Source organism: Rhipicephalus microplus, chromosome X (genome assembly GCF_043290135.1).
Source record: "Rhipicephalus microplus isolate Deutch F79 chromosome X, USDA_Rmic, whole genome shotgun sequence".
Taxonomy (NCBI): Eukaryota; Metazoa; Arthropoda; class Arachnida; order Ixodida; family Ixodidae; genus Rhipicephalus; species Rhipicephalus microplus.
Genome location: NC_134710.1, coordinates 92,569,827 through 92,584,854, shown reverse-complemented (window position 1 = coordinate 92,584,854; position 15,028 = coordinate 92,569,827). Strand labels below are relative to the sequence as shown.

The 15,028-nt window shown below is 45.2% G+C and overlaps 1 protein-coding gene across 1 annotated transcript in view; it reads left to right on the top strand.

The window, feature by feature from the left end:
* The window catches only part of LOC119175443 (uncharacterized), a 154,468-nt gene extending 144,724 nt beyond the window's left edge, over positions 1 to 9,744 (top strand). The window contains exon 4 of the mRNA XM_075876378.1: positions 9,374 to 9,744. Within this exon, the coding sequence (XP_075732493.1) occupies positions 9,374 to 9,606 (233 nt within the window). The 3' untranslated portion in view covers positions 9,607 to 9,744. The remainder of the gene's footprint in view (positions 1 to 9,373) is intronic.
* Positions 9,745 to 15,028: the final 5,284 nt, after the last annotated feature.

The window sequence follows — 15,028 nt, the reverse complement described above, 5'->3', positions numbered from 1 at the left end:
CGAAATCACGTATACAGGAATACGATAAATAACACTGAAGACACCCCACCTTATCCATTGAGATTAAAGTTGCAGCACATTCTCTTCGCGAAAGCGCTCATTATACAATAACGCACTGGAAACGGGTACATGCTTACCACATTCCGCAGAAATTTCGTTGGTCATCGTGTATACCACAACGTTAATCGAGACACTATTGGTGCGTACGCATGCATCGCAAGGCGTCACGTTCTTGCCTTCTTCGTTGACCGGTGCTCGCGCAACATTGCACGCGCTGTCTGCGAAGTTCACAATTTCGTGAACCATAATCACTTGAGCATCAACGTATCGATTCGTCTCTGACTCACAACAACAGCCCGCGTTCGTTGTGCTCAGCGTTTACAAACAAAAACAAACTGGACCTCACTTGTGATTTCTTTGTTTTTTCGTCTACTGTCCTAAATAATGGACCATTACCCTGCCATGGCCGGTTGACAACGTAGGCGCGACCGCCCCTGTATGTGCTCGTCATTATCCAGAGGTGCGCTCGAGAGGCAATCAAAAGCTGGGCATAAAAAATAACACGTTGTTCGGAAGATTGGCGCGACGGCGTCACCGTTCGACGATGCAGCGTCGTCGCCCTGAAGGCCGTTTTTTCCACCCTTCTGTATACATGCATGCATTCATGCACGCTGCAGCCGCCGGCAAGTGCGGTGAATGACCAGCGCGCTCAGCTGCTTTCTGTGCAGCGCACGCGGCCGGCCAGCCGCTCATCAATATGCATCCGGCCGAGGGAGGCAGCCTGTTTGCGACAATTATGCGTGTCGTGTACACGGCCACTTCGTGCGATGCTCCTCATCAACACGGAGCTGTCGCTTCGGAACCGCTCGTTGATCGCGTGCATGTGACGCACCGCCCAGGCCGATCCGCGCCACCGACCGACAGTGGTATACGAGGTGCGTCTCGCGGCAACGTCGGGTCACGGGATGTTTCGGTCTCGGCACTGTTTGGTTTCCTACCGGTGTCTGTTATCTGCGCAGCCTCTCTGTACGGATAATAATCACGCAAGGGCGCACATACGTGTCACCCCCAAACGTTGAACCTTTCCAGCCCGTTTCTGTCAAATCAGTGGCTTTCTCGCAGCACTCGCACCTGCTGAATACCTAGCTACGAGAAGCAAATGCATAGTTGACGCAAGTACACAATGTGCGATATTGCCGTGGAGCCGAGTTTATTCTCTTTCTATATTCAAGGGTGGTCATTGCCCATCTACTGTAACTGGAGCGCCCTATATAGCGGTGGTTTTCGACCGTTTCAAGCTAAATAAACTATTTGTCATCTTGTAGTGCCTCTGCAATGGTTATATAGAAGGGAACACCAGTGGTTTGACTCGCGGCAAAATAAATTCTGAGCGAATGTGATTGGCTCAGCTAATGTAAATTATTTATTGGAATGGTATTAATATAGCGTAGCTCCATGACACAACTTCGTTTAAATTACGGCAGACGTTTTAGTTACCTAGCTACCTCCACACAAGCCCTTTCACTGCCTACCATTAAGGACAGTATACTCGCAGTAAATATTATAATTAGCAAAAACACAAAATAGAGTAAGGCAACTATGTCAAGTACGAACATCGCATATATGGTTAAAACTCATTTAGGCTTTCAAATATGGCTTCGTTGGGCTGGCTGAAGTGATAAGCGCCGAAAAGTACTTGCGGGTGATATCGTCTGAAAGACTTATCTAAGATAACAGGGTGTGCTTGTAATTTTATAATACGAAGTTCACTAAAGCTAACCAATTTCAAAAAGTTGGTTACCTCTCGTAACTTGTCGGAGACAGTGAACTAAGAATGAGTTCGCTTATGGCAGTCGTAGAGGCAGCCTTTCAGTGGAGCAGCCACTATCTTTGAACTGGTAATGAGAGCTAGTGGTGGTGGGGCCAGACGGTACGCCGTGAGAATGCGGTTGGTCGGTGATCCGGCAGCACGCGTCTTTCTTCCTCGTTTAGGACACGTTATGTGATTCTTATGTGATACTTAAAGGGAAAAGAAAAGTGGGCCCCGTAACTGTCTGCATCAGAGTGCGACACCTCAACAGTAGCTCACAAGGGATGAGGGTAAGGAGTAATTAAAAGGATAGGATTAAATGTATATATAGAGAGAGGAAGGAGAGAGCGAGGCGCAGGGACAGCGAGCGACGGAAGTAAAGAGGAGATAGGAAAGGTGTAAATGGTCGCAGGAGTCAGAGGACGGGGCACCACTCGACGAGAGCTCATGTCAGCTGCAGGAGATGGCGTAGGGGGAGCCCAGTCGGCCAGAGCTGCGCTGTCGTCGGAGATCGCGGGGGCACAACCGGTCGGCACAAAATCTAGCGAGCGAGTCCGCCGGTTTAGAACACGTCGCAGTGATAGCGTTAGTTAAACGTGTAGTTATGGGCCTGACTCTCTAGCTCTTGCCGCTTAACTAACCGACTACGCCTGTGAACGGGAGACAGAGCGTTTGAGATATAGCTTATAATGCGCTAGTTTACGAAAAACTGAAGGATCTGCAAATGATGTACCTGTGTGTTGTCGCTCTGGAAGCGTGTATCATGACGAAAGTACCACGTACTTCAAAAGACTTGTCCTTTTCGCATGCTTTGCGCTAGTCACTCACCATCAGCTGCGGACGTAACTAAGGCCCCTGGAGTCGCCTACAAGCTATAACTAGAGGAAAAATTAAGTTCAGGCGTAACTAAGTCCTCTGGTGTCGCCTACAAGCTATAACTGGAGGAAAAATTAAGTTAGTGCAACTCAATAGATGCAAGCAGTTTGATCTCTTTCAGCGAAACGCGTGCAGGGCCGCTGTATGAATTGCGCAACAGACTGACCGCATGACGAGGCACACCATGTGAAGATGATACTATATATGCAACTTTGTGGAGCTTTGACAGATTGCGCACGGCAGCATGATGATGATGATGACGACGACGACGACGACGACGATGATGATCCCCTCATATTGCTTGCACTCACCCACAAAGGGGATCGGCCAAGAACCGGGAGGCAGGATCTTTATGTTTGTTGGTTATGTATCTAAAAACATCCCGTAGAATTTAGGTAGAAAAAAAAACAAATCGTAAATAATGTATGAAAATGCTACACGAGCAAGCGGTCAAGCAATCAGATTGTCTCGAAGCTGAAATTAATAAGAAAAAATTGGCCCCGTATCTGCATGTTAATCTGCAAATGTCGTCGAAAGACGATAGTTTTGCGCAAAACATTTATTAGATCTTCTGCTTGCGCAAGAAAATCGGCGAATGGTATTCTGAAGGCGCTACGTTAGAGTGCCTCGAGCGTGCAGCGGAGGCGAACGAGCGCATCAAGTCACGTCACACGTGAGACATGAGCGCCATCTGGCAGTTTTCTTGGAAAACGAAGCGCGTGGCTCTGAGACGGGTGTGCGCGCTCGTCTCAGAGCCACGCCGTAATTGAAACGGGGTCGGCCGTTTCAAGTACCCAGTGCCTTTAAGAGTGGACAAACAGACAGACAGACAGACAGACAGACAGACAGACAGACAGACAGACAGACAGACAGACAGACAGGCAGGCAGGCAGGCAGGCAGGCAGGCAGGCAGGCAGGCAGGCAGGCAAACGGGCGGGCAGGCGGGCAGGCAGGCAGGCAGGCAGGCAGGCAGGCAGGCAGGCAGGCAGGCAGGCAGGCAGGCAGGCAGGCAGGCAGGCAGGCCAAATTTTTGCGTCGGAAATCCCTAAGGAAGACTATCGTCTTTAAAATAGGTTAACGTGAGAAAGTTTTCGTTTCGCCCCGCCGCGGTGGTCAAGTGGCTAAGGTACTCGGCTGCTGACCCGCAGGTCGCGGGTTCGATTCCCGGCTGCGGCGGCTGCATTTCCGATGGAGGCGGAAATGTTGTAGGCCCGTGTACTCAGATTTGGGTGCACGTTAAAGAACCCCAGGCGGTCAAAATTTCCGGAGCCCTCCTCTACGGCGTCTCTCATAATCATATGGTGGTTTTGGGACGTTAAACCCCACAAATCAATCAATCAATCAAACTTTTTGTTTCCATCATGTACGCAAACACGGCAGAGCAAACCTCCCTGTGGTTTGCTCTTTAATGTGAATCTGTAATGATCACTGCTGCTGATTCGCTTGAGGGCATTTTGCGTAGGTCTAGAACAATAGTCAATAATGCTGCAATAAATACCGGGGTATAGTCTGGGAGTCGAATCGAAAAAGATCACTCAAGAGAAGAAGATAAGATGCCAACTCCAGCCTTTTCTTTTGACACGGGTGCATCATTCGCAATTATATTGCATATCTCCAGGTGGGCTAGATAATCTGCTAATTGGCCTTTAAATACCTATGCGGCAATTCTTTCACGTTATGAGGAAATATATCACCAAATTGTATGCTAAGCATTGACTCTATCACCTGTTGGACCAATATGTTTTATTTTTACATTCAGCTGCTTGTGCTGTGCGAATATAATTTGTGAGGTGTGTAATCGCGATCAATAAGTTTCGAATAAAAAGTTCCGTTCATCAATGAGAACGTAAAATGAGCATCTCTGGTACCAGCTGTATGTCTTTGAGAATGCTTGCACAGGAAGAATTTGAAACTTATTTAGCGGAGAAGGTAGGCGAGCTTCAGTATGCAACACGTTGTTTGCAACAAACTTTGGGAGACCCTCGCACAAACGCAACACTTCCCTTTCCAGCGGTACTAGTGGTCTCATTTTATAAGCTGCGCTGCCAGAAAACAATACAAATCCAAAATCAATGATAGTACGCACATAGATATCATTATTAGCGTATCGCTTCTGAACCCCGTTTTATGGTTTGCGAGTTTCTGTAACCACACCACTGAGCGCGTTGCCTTGGAGTACACATCGTCAATGTACCTTCTACAATTTAATGTATCAATATATGTGATTCCTAAATATTTAAGAACATTTACCTGTGGAATGAGTTCATTTCTATACACTAGCGAGATGTTTATAGTCTGCATAAAAGAGACCGCAAGAAGTGCGTTTTTCTCGACGTTCAGTGTCATATGAATTTCTTGGAGCCACGCTTCTATAGCGTATTGTGTTAATTTTGTAGACTCTGGTACAGTGATTGCAGATCGTTGTTACTCGCAAAGAAAGAAATGGTGATCGTCTGCTTACATATGTAAGTGAACATCATGATTTGATGGAACGCAGCTTAAGAATATGTTAAATAAAACTCACAGCAGGGCACCCCCTGTGGTACTCCACGTGTCTGCTTATATCTATTCCATGAACACCCATCTTTAAAGCAATGAAATTCCCTTGCTCTTAATCCGAAACACACGCAGTGATGTATTTGGAAAGGTGGTGATATTTCATCTGTTTTAATAAAATTGAATGCTCAACATTATCGTACGCTTTAGCCAAATCTAGAGTAACAATAAGGCACAGTACTCGCGCCGACGTCTAGCCAGTTGTATGCGGCTCTCTAAATCAACATGCGCGCACCATATTGAGCAACCACATCTAGAACCAATTCGACTGAGATTTAAAATTGCGTTATTATCAATATATTTTATTACCCGGGCCATGAAAACTTTTTCAACTTGCTTAACCAGATTGAACTTGAGTGATATCGGCCTCATATTGTCAAGGGCAAATCCATTTCTCTGCTTTTTAAGAAGTGGAATCACTTTTTACAGCTTCCATTCCGCAGGTATCCAAGCCTTTGTAAAAAAATCACCATAATAAGTATTTTGAATAGAAAAATATCGAATATTACTTTTATCATTGCATTGGTCACTCCATCTGATCGAGGTGCTGGAGGAGATAATTGCCTTATTACCCCCGCCAGCTCAGCTACAGTCACCTCCTCACAATCATCATTCGCTATAGGATTCACAATGTGCAGTGGCATAGCTGACATAAATCTACTTTGTAATCCTTTCGTCACATTTTCTACTAAGTCAGATTTAGCAGGAAGAAATAGCTGAATATACAATATTTTCAGAGGGTGGTAACATCTTTTCAGAGCTTAAAAATATAAAAATCGTTTTTTTTTAATTTCAAATTTCAGCCTTAGAAAGATAATTAAAGCGTTTCATAATATAGTCATCCTTTGTTATACTTATTGTGCGTTTGAAGGCTGCTGCTGCGAATTTATAATCACATCTATTTTTTGGGCATTGGTTGACTAGAGGTTGTTTTCACGCAGCTTAGCTTTTTTTTGTTTTCTATAGCCCCCCCCCCCCATGCAATTTTCATTCCACCGTGGCCTAAACGAACCTACTGTGGCCGAGTTTAGTCTAAAAGTTGCGTTTTTTACTGATGTTTTAACACCACAAACAGACTCATAGCCCTTGTCACCTTGCATGTCCTTGCGACAAATCAAAGTAATCTTTCAGTCTTTTTTCTAATTTTTCGTAGTTTACGACCGAGCCGACCTTTTCGGTGACAAGTATTCTCGGAAATTTAAGGACAAAAGTGATAGGCAAGTGATCACTCTTAGTAGTGCCGATTTAGACAGATCTCGGGCAAAGGTAGCAGCATGCGAATTTTAAAAAAAAAAAATTTTTGTCAAGAGTTCATTCTCGCAAGCGTTGTCCACTTAAATCTATATTTAAACCCCAAGCCACGTGATGTTAATTGAAGTCCCCTGAAGATAATATATCCTTTTTGCAGGCAGATAACATGACGTCAAGTCTTCCCGTGTCTTGCGCCCTTGCCGTGAAATATGCATTTACAAACGAAAAGGGAGAACCGTTTGGCAATATTATGTTTAATACCGAAATTTCACAATCGGTATCTATACATCGATAAGCTTTGTGACTGAACTTGGTTGATATCAAGACAGCAAGTTCACTCCTCTACCAAGTCGGTGCAAACAAAACAGCCGATACTTTTAGGTAAAGCTTTTGAGTGGCTGAAAGCCAGATTTTCTTGGAGTAAAATAATATCGGGTGAAAGTTGCACAGAAAGGTATGATAGGGCTCTGGCTGCAGAAACAATTGGTCTGCAAATCCACTGTGTTATGGTTAGGCAACCTATTTTGATGGTAGAACCGTAGCATAAACTTCTTGGTCCGAAACGTCGTTTCGCAAGAAGTCTTTCTTGGAAAGGTTATCAAAGCAGTCTTTCTTGGGCAGATACCTTTTCGATTTCTAAATATGCGGAAATCTTTTTGGTGGACGAGATCGGGTATATGCTTCAGAGCCTCGTGATAGTCCGTATCCGAAAGGCTTTCGATTCGTCCGTTAGGCTCCAGATAATCTTGTTCTGTAGTTTTGCAAGGCCCTGCCCTATAGGAGAGACAGACCGCTGACGTGCTGTCGCACTGTCTATCACCGTACGCTGCGACAACACCGAAGCCTGAGAATCCCGATCTTGCGTAGACACCACCCCAAGAATTCGAGTCAGTTGGTTTGGAACCAATTGTGCCAAGGTTTCAAAAAGGTTGTTGGCGAGGCATTCCATTGCATTTTCAATAGGCTTCTCTGTGGCATCTGCGATATATTTTGCACGGGATGCATCCACGCCAGCAGTATTACGAACTGCAACGCCTTCATAGCCTTTGGATCTTTACTGCATTTCCGCAACTGCTTCTCTCTGAGAGCACCGCTTCCGTCCTACAATATCCAATATACCAAGCATTCTTTTTTTTTGCCATATAGTCTACAGAGCCTGCAGGGTGCGCACCATTGCATAAACAGCACTTCTCTTCGTCAGAGCTACAGTCGCGGCTGCCATTGCTCTCTCCATAGCGGCGGCATCTATAAACTGATAGGTACCCTTTAACACTATGTCCATATCACCAACATTTGAAACACTGTAGGAGTTTAGGATAAAGTGGCTTTAGCTTATAGATTAGTGACCATTCCTAAATTTTTGAAGGTCTGACTGTTCCTAAAAAGGTCACTGCCACCAATTCGGTGAGAATTTTCTGTTGTCAATCATACGGGTGACTGAAATTACGCGCGCCACCGAAAACAAATCCAGTATTTCTGCAGTTGTCAGGCTCGTGCCCACACCGCGGACTATTTCTTTTGAGCACGCGAGGTGTGTTGAAGTGAACGGGCTCACTGGATGCGCTGAAAACTCGGAACAATTCAGAAGCTAACGAATGCATTCCTGATCTGCAGAACAGCACAAGATGCCTCCACGACCTAACCGGCGGCCCTCGGTGATTAGTTGAAAATACGAAGCGACTTTTCGAAGCTCCACTTAAATCGCATTTGGGTTTTAGGTCGGTACAGTAGCATCATTGGTAGGTACCAGAGCCACAGGGACGCGGCTCACTCCACTTGGTAACAAATAGTCAATCGGTCAACATTTGGCCGTAATATAATCTAACCAAGGGGAGTGCCGTTGACCGGGAGATGAAAATGAGATTGAGAGGGAATGACTAGCTTTAGCTCCAAAACTCCAATACAGCAAACAAAAACAAACAACCTCTAAAGTAGCAATAAGGATACTGCCACCCAATCCTAGGCAGGGCAGCTTCTTCACAGCCAAGCTTGCAATCTACCGTATACGGCAACCGCAACCACAATTGAACGCTTCGTATAATCGAGCCGACTCGTCAATGCAGAAAGAAAGCGTGTGTGCCACGCGGCACGAGCAGCTCATTATTTTTATTTTTATGGCTGCGTTACAAGGGTAGACATATCGGAAGAACATTTTTGTGTTTTCGGAATGTGTTGTCGATCACGAAGAGATTCATTAAAGTTTGCAAACACTCTAAAACATACCAGTTGGCAGCATGTCTGATTTATTTTCAATGTCTCCATGTCTTGACGATTTCTAGAGGCTGTCATACTTCAAAGAACTTTAAAACGGTCTTTGGCCACTAAATAGCTATATAATTTATATGGTATGAGGCGCTCGACTGGTCGATTTTTGTATCTAACTGTTTCGAAAGCTCTTTATTCCAGTAAAACCACTTTTTTATAAATGCGTGCAGCCCTTCTTCCGGCTTGTATCCTCAAAAGCCTCTAATAGTTAGTGGCCCCTAATTCCCAGTAACGTGTACATTCAAGCATAAACTTTAGCTGATAGTTGCGCTACAAGCTCGAGCCTGCCTATACACGCTATTCCAGAACAGCTGGCTCACTTCAAAATTTCCCATTAAAAGAGCAAGATGAGAACATATGAAGGTTGAGAAAAGCCAAATTCATAGTTGCCCATGGGAAAAAAAGAACCGCCGATGTTACAGTGAACTAATGTAAACAGGGCCGCCATGAGAAAATCGAACGTACTCTTGGGCAGAGCTGCACCGCGTTTTCAAGCTGCGTAATCGTTTTGTTCTGTGCTTTCCTTCTGCATTGCTTCTCCCTGGCAAAAAGGGTGAGGTCATCAGTTACTGCAGACCCATTTATCCCTGCTTCTTTTTTTTTCGTCTTTTTCAGCGTCCTATACTCCCAGCAGCCAGGATTTTTGCGGCCCGTTGGCTGTCTTGCCGTGGGTGGCGCCCGCATCTGTGACCACCGTGACCGCCCCATCGATAACCCACTCGCTGCCCCCTTCGTTCGGTGTTTCCAGCGCCCACTGCCGGCACAGGTGTCAAAGCCAACTGTTCAGAGAAAGCAGCCTTTTTTCTCACGGAAGCAAGAAAACAAAATTAACTCTCCCAAAAAGCTGACTGTGCTCTGCGCTGGACGGTGCTGCGACATGTAGCCTCCTCGAGCCGCTGCAGGGCTCCACTCTCGGCGTGGTGTTCGCCGATGTGGTTGAATCGCTCTTCAGCCGCGACTCAGCTCAATGTATGGTTTATGAAGCCTGTTACAAGAGAATCAAATATAAGAATACTATATACACATACAGAAATAACATATATATGTATATACAATATATATTACATATCTACAAGCGTCAGTTACCCCGCACTCTATTTGCCCTTTCACTGTGTGCGCGAGGCACAACTTTCCTTGTACAGAGACCGATGTCGTTGACGTACGTTTGTTGCATCGTTGGATCGTTGGATCACCCGACCCCTCTTTCACGGTCTAAATGGCCACTTTCAGATGGTGTATAGATATATCATGTGTGTGTATATGTGCATGTTAGTTCGTGGATACTTTTTGTTCACCTGTTGAGAAACGTAAGCTGTGAAGTGATATTTGCGTAATGTTCACACAAAGGTACGGCGCTGTCAATTTCGTTAATGTTTTGAGAAGAAAAAAACATCATTACTATTTTGTGCGAACGTGCCTTACGCCTTTGTTTTGCTGTTTCACCATTTTATCTCCTTGCTGTGTAAATATTTAACAAAAAGTGTGTTGATATCAATAAAGTATACTTTTCGCACCGTGCCTCCTCCTTTGTCAACGCTTTGCTGAGCATCTTCAGCTTGGTGGAGCACCAAGACCAGCGTGACGGAAACTCGCCGCCATGCACCAAGAAGCACCACAGGTATAAGCCGTAAGTGGTTACGCCAGTGACACATCACTTACGTTTACATTAACGTTGTGTGAAAGCAGGTCGAGTTGACCCATCCATACCTGACCGCGTTTACAAGCTGAGTGTGGCCTCCTTCAGTCACCATCGGAAGTCGGACTGACCAAATACGACAGAACGTTCATCTGTCCCACCTGCAAGTGTATCTGACTCTTTGCCACGCGGTGTATCGAAGAGCACAACCACAAACTATACATTTCATGTAAGCGTGCCTTTCGCACTTCGTGCAGGGTACAAAGGGGCTTCACATGGCTGGACCACATGGCTTGAGCAGCGGCTCTCGAATTGCGAGCCGCTGCTCAAGCTAAGACGCCTCTCGTTGGATCGTTGGTTCAGTTATTACTTGCCTATCTGGGCACTTCAGTTAATTGGCCCTCATCATTTTGGTAAATCGCCTTCCAACGGTAAATAGCGTGCGAGAGAAATGCAGAAGATAAGTGGATAAAACATTTTGTTATCAGCAGCTGAACACAGTGCAACGTAGCAACTACATTGATTTAATTTTCTATTTATTAAAAGTGAATCATACATATGAAAAGAAGTCATTTTAACTCTTCGTTGTACTCTCGTGCTGTTTTTTTTTTTTTTTGCCAACTGTAGGTGTACTATAAGCCCGCGTGAAATTGGATCACCCGACCATAGGGATGGTCGCTCAAATGACTTTCACATAAAGTGGCCTAATAAAGAGTAAGAGTAGCATGTATGGATTATAAATTAAATTCTAGAGTACTTAGTACCGAAACCACAATAAAGTTATGTGTAGTCAAAACTAGATCAGGGTTTCACAACACGGTCTTAATTAGTATGTGCTCAAATCTAAGTTGTGTGTGTGTGTGTGTGTGTGTGTGTGTGTGTGTGTGTGTGTGTGTGTGTGTGTGTGTGTGTGTGTGTGTGTGTGTGTGTGTGTGTGTGTGTGTGTGTGTGTGTGTGTGTGTGTGTGTGTGTGTGTGGTGGGTGTGTGTTTGCACGAAATACGGTAATCGAACCCTTGGTCTCGTGCCGTGTATGTTCAAGGCCGTAAAGCCTCTAAATCTCGGTGGTTAGTATAATGATGTGCATGCTCAGGCATTAAAGGGGCGCTGAACCACTTTTCCAACTGATCATCGAATGGCCTCAGTGTTTGGCCTCAGTGTTAAGCGATCATCGAATGGCCTCAGTGTTAAGCGAATGGCCTCAGTGGCCGCAAAAAAATTTCTCAGTTCAATCGAGAATGAGCGGAGTTACAGGAATTCGTCACACGCTTTAAGCGCTTTCTTTCTTTTCTTGTCCCGACAAGCGCGCTGGAAGCTACGTGGCCAGAAATATGGTTGTAAGTAGAAAGTGGTATTACGTACCTATTTTATACTGTGTATTCCCATGTGCCACTACGTAGGTGAGTGCACAGTGAATGATTTTTTCATTGTATTGTTGAAGTTTTAGAATCTGTATTCCTTATTGAAATAATGTACTCTCCCCTCCACCACCGCCGTAATGCCCTTAAGCATTGTGGGTACTATGGTAAAAAAATCAATAAATGAATAAAAAAAACTGATTCATACGTGGGGTTTCACGTCCCGAAACCAGCATATGATTATGAGAAACGCCGTAGTGGAGGGCCCTGGAAATTTCGACCACCTGGGGTTCTTTACCATGCACCCAAATCTGAGTACACGGGCCTACAACATTTCCGCCTCCATCGGAAATGCAGCCGCCGCAGCCGTGATTCGATCCCACGACCTGCAAATCAGCAGCTGAGTACCTTGAAGTAAAATGAAGTAAAATAAGTGGGCGATATAGGTTACGTCAGCGCGCCCTGGCCTTGGGATGGTATGACAAAACATGATTGCTCTCTCCCGCTGTGATTCCCGTGTGATTAGTGTAGCTACATTGTAAAAAACAAGCACGGAAGAAAAAGAGTGTGCACAAAGAGGATCGTGGAAAAAGCAATCAATGCAACGTGAAACATGGCTTGCAGCTGGTGCGTTGTAAACAGGGGGTGGTGTATCGCAGTCCTTTCACGTGTGAATGGTGCTACGTTAGTCAGTCGGGCCGTTACCTGAATGTCAGACTTAGAGAGCACCATAGTTCCCTTAAAGGAAACAGCCTATTCAGACCTTGCGATGCACGGCCGTCACTGCGGGTGTGAACCTGGTTTCTCCGGCACTTGTGCAATTTTCAGACATGAGAAAAAAACTTGGACCATGTCTCCGAAGGGAACCCTGATAGGATGCGAAGCAGCAGCGTGGCGCACGGGTGGCTTTATGGGTTGAACGACACTAACACGGGTCCTGCGGTAAGCGCAGGAAGATTTCTTCGAAACAATCGCTGGCGTAGGTCTTGTAGGTGACCCGTACAGACATGTTTCAACGTGTACGTTAGGCGCGCGTCAGCGCGTCAAGTTTAATCCGCGTGAACCGACGATTCGGTGGTGTAGTGAGCGGTGGTCGCGGCATGAGTTGCGGGCGAACGGACAAGGCAGCAGCTGCAGGCGCCGCGACGAGCGCGCTGCAGGCGTGGAAGAGTGTGATGTGAGCACGCACTGCGAGGTGAGCGTGACGTCCATGCACAGCAGCCACGTGACCTACTTGGCACCGCGCCAACACCTGCGGCGCGTTCGTACGGAGGGACAGCGTTACACCGGCTAGTCAAACAGCTGCTTCGCATCTAATTCACAAGGGGAATCGCCAAAGCCTTTCTAATAAAAGATAAAAGGTGACGCGTGTGTAAGCAAGCCTTCAATGAGCTTGCTTGATTGTGAATCTAATCTACTGCATAAGTCTGGTGTCATATCAAAGTGGGTTTGTGGGGGTGGTGGCTTTTTTTCGCAATATGCGCAGGTGTGAACTCATGTGTGCCGTTTAATGAGGCGTATATTTTTACTTTCTTTCCTGTAATGAATTTTTAGTTTCAAGTAAGCGCTCTTCGTGTCCACTCGTTTTCTTCCACCTTGTTTAAATTGTTTTCAGTGCTTCAAAATTGTTTCCTAATGTCTTAGAAACTAGCCCAAGCTTTTGTGCTTCTATAGTGTGTAATGTTAGCAGACTATGGAGCCCGGCGCCTACACGAGGCGACGCCTGATGGTCCCGTCACGTGTCAGCGGTAACACGGCTGCAATACTTCGCTAAGCTGTTCGTAGCAGCGCCTGTTTTCCGCAGAGTGTCTTTTTTTTTTCAACAAGGATGAGGGGTGGTTCATGGGCCCTTTAAAGGTAAGTCTTCTTTTTTGCACATTTCATACGCACTAGCAGTACTACGAAAGCCACTATGCCCCGCCGCGGTGGTCTAGTGGCTAAGGTACTCGGCTGCTGACCCGCAGGTTGCGGGTTCAAATCCCGGCTGTGGCGGCTGCATTTCCGATGGAGGCGGAAATGTCGAGGCCCGTGTGCTCAGATTTGGGTGCACGTTAAAGAACCCCAGGTGGTCAAAATTTCCGGAGCCCTCCACTGCGGCGTCTCTCATAATCATATGGTGGTTTTGGGACGTTAAACCCCACAAATCAATCATTACGAAAGCCACTATGGCCTTATCGAATCTCGTGCACTCGTCTACATACAGGCGCGCTTCTGTCAGATGCCACACATGGGGCTGCCTGTGCCACAAATAATCCTGCTGCTTGAAACATGTTCGTATTTCGTACTCCCATAGCCTGAAAGTTCAGTCCTGTCGGTCTCACTGCGTGTCGAGTGGTTGTTTAATGATTTACATGTGGGGTTTAATGTCCCAAAACCACCATTTGATTATGAGAGACGCCGTAGTGTAGGGCTCCGAAAATTTCGGCCATCTGAGCTTCTTTAACGTTGTTATGCCAGCGAGTCCTCGTCAAACGTCCGTGCCTCTGAAAAAGGCAATCTGGGTCAAGGCCAGAGTCAGAGTCAGAGTCAGAGTCAGAAATGATTTTATTATGACATCAGGAGCATTACAAATTATTAGTATACAGAAGGAGGTCCCATAGTCAAAGACTGAATCGGGACCTCCTACAGTAATGAATATAGAAAAAAATATATTGAAATAGCAAACAGCAGTTGAAATATATTGAAATAGCAAACAGCAGTAAAAAAAGAAGCAAAAAAAATACAATGCAAGCTGAAAGAAGGATAAATTAAAAATACCAAGTGAACGCAAAAAAAAAAAAAAAAAAAAAAGCCAGAAGCAGACAACATACAAAATAAGAATAAATCAATTCTCCTATATGTAGAGAAAATTGCAAAATCAGTCAACACAATAAAGAAAGGTAAAGCAGTGCCTCTGAAATTTTACAAAAAATTCCCAATGAGGTCAAGATAAAAAAATAAGGTAGTTAGGCACGTCTATACATCTTTCAGGACAATTCAGTTAAAAAAAAAAAAAAAAAAAAAAAAATTGGAATACATAATGAACAGAAGATCAATGTCACATCTGTTTCAGCAATGAATGGTGATGAAACGATGTTTACACCTATGTTCTGAGATGGTATGAATAGGAAGGAGATTAACGGAAGTGACGAAAGCTACCCGGATCATGATTGTGATGAGAGGAACGTCTTCAGTTCTTTTTTGAATTTGCCAATGGATTGCGATGTTTTGATTGCAGGAGGTATAGTATTCCAGAAATGGATTCCATTGAAGTAAATTGTTTGTTTCCCATAATTAT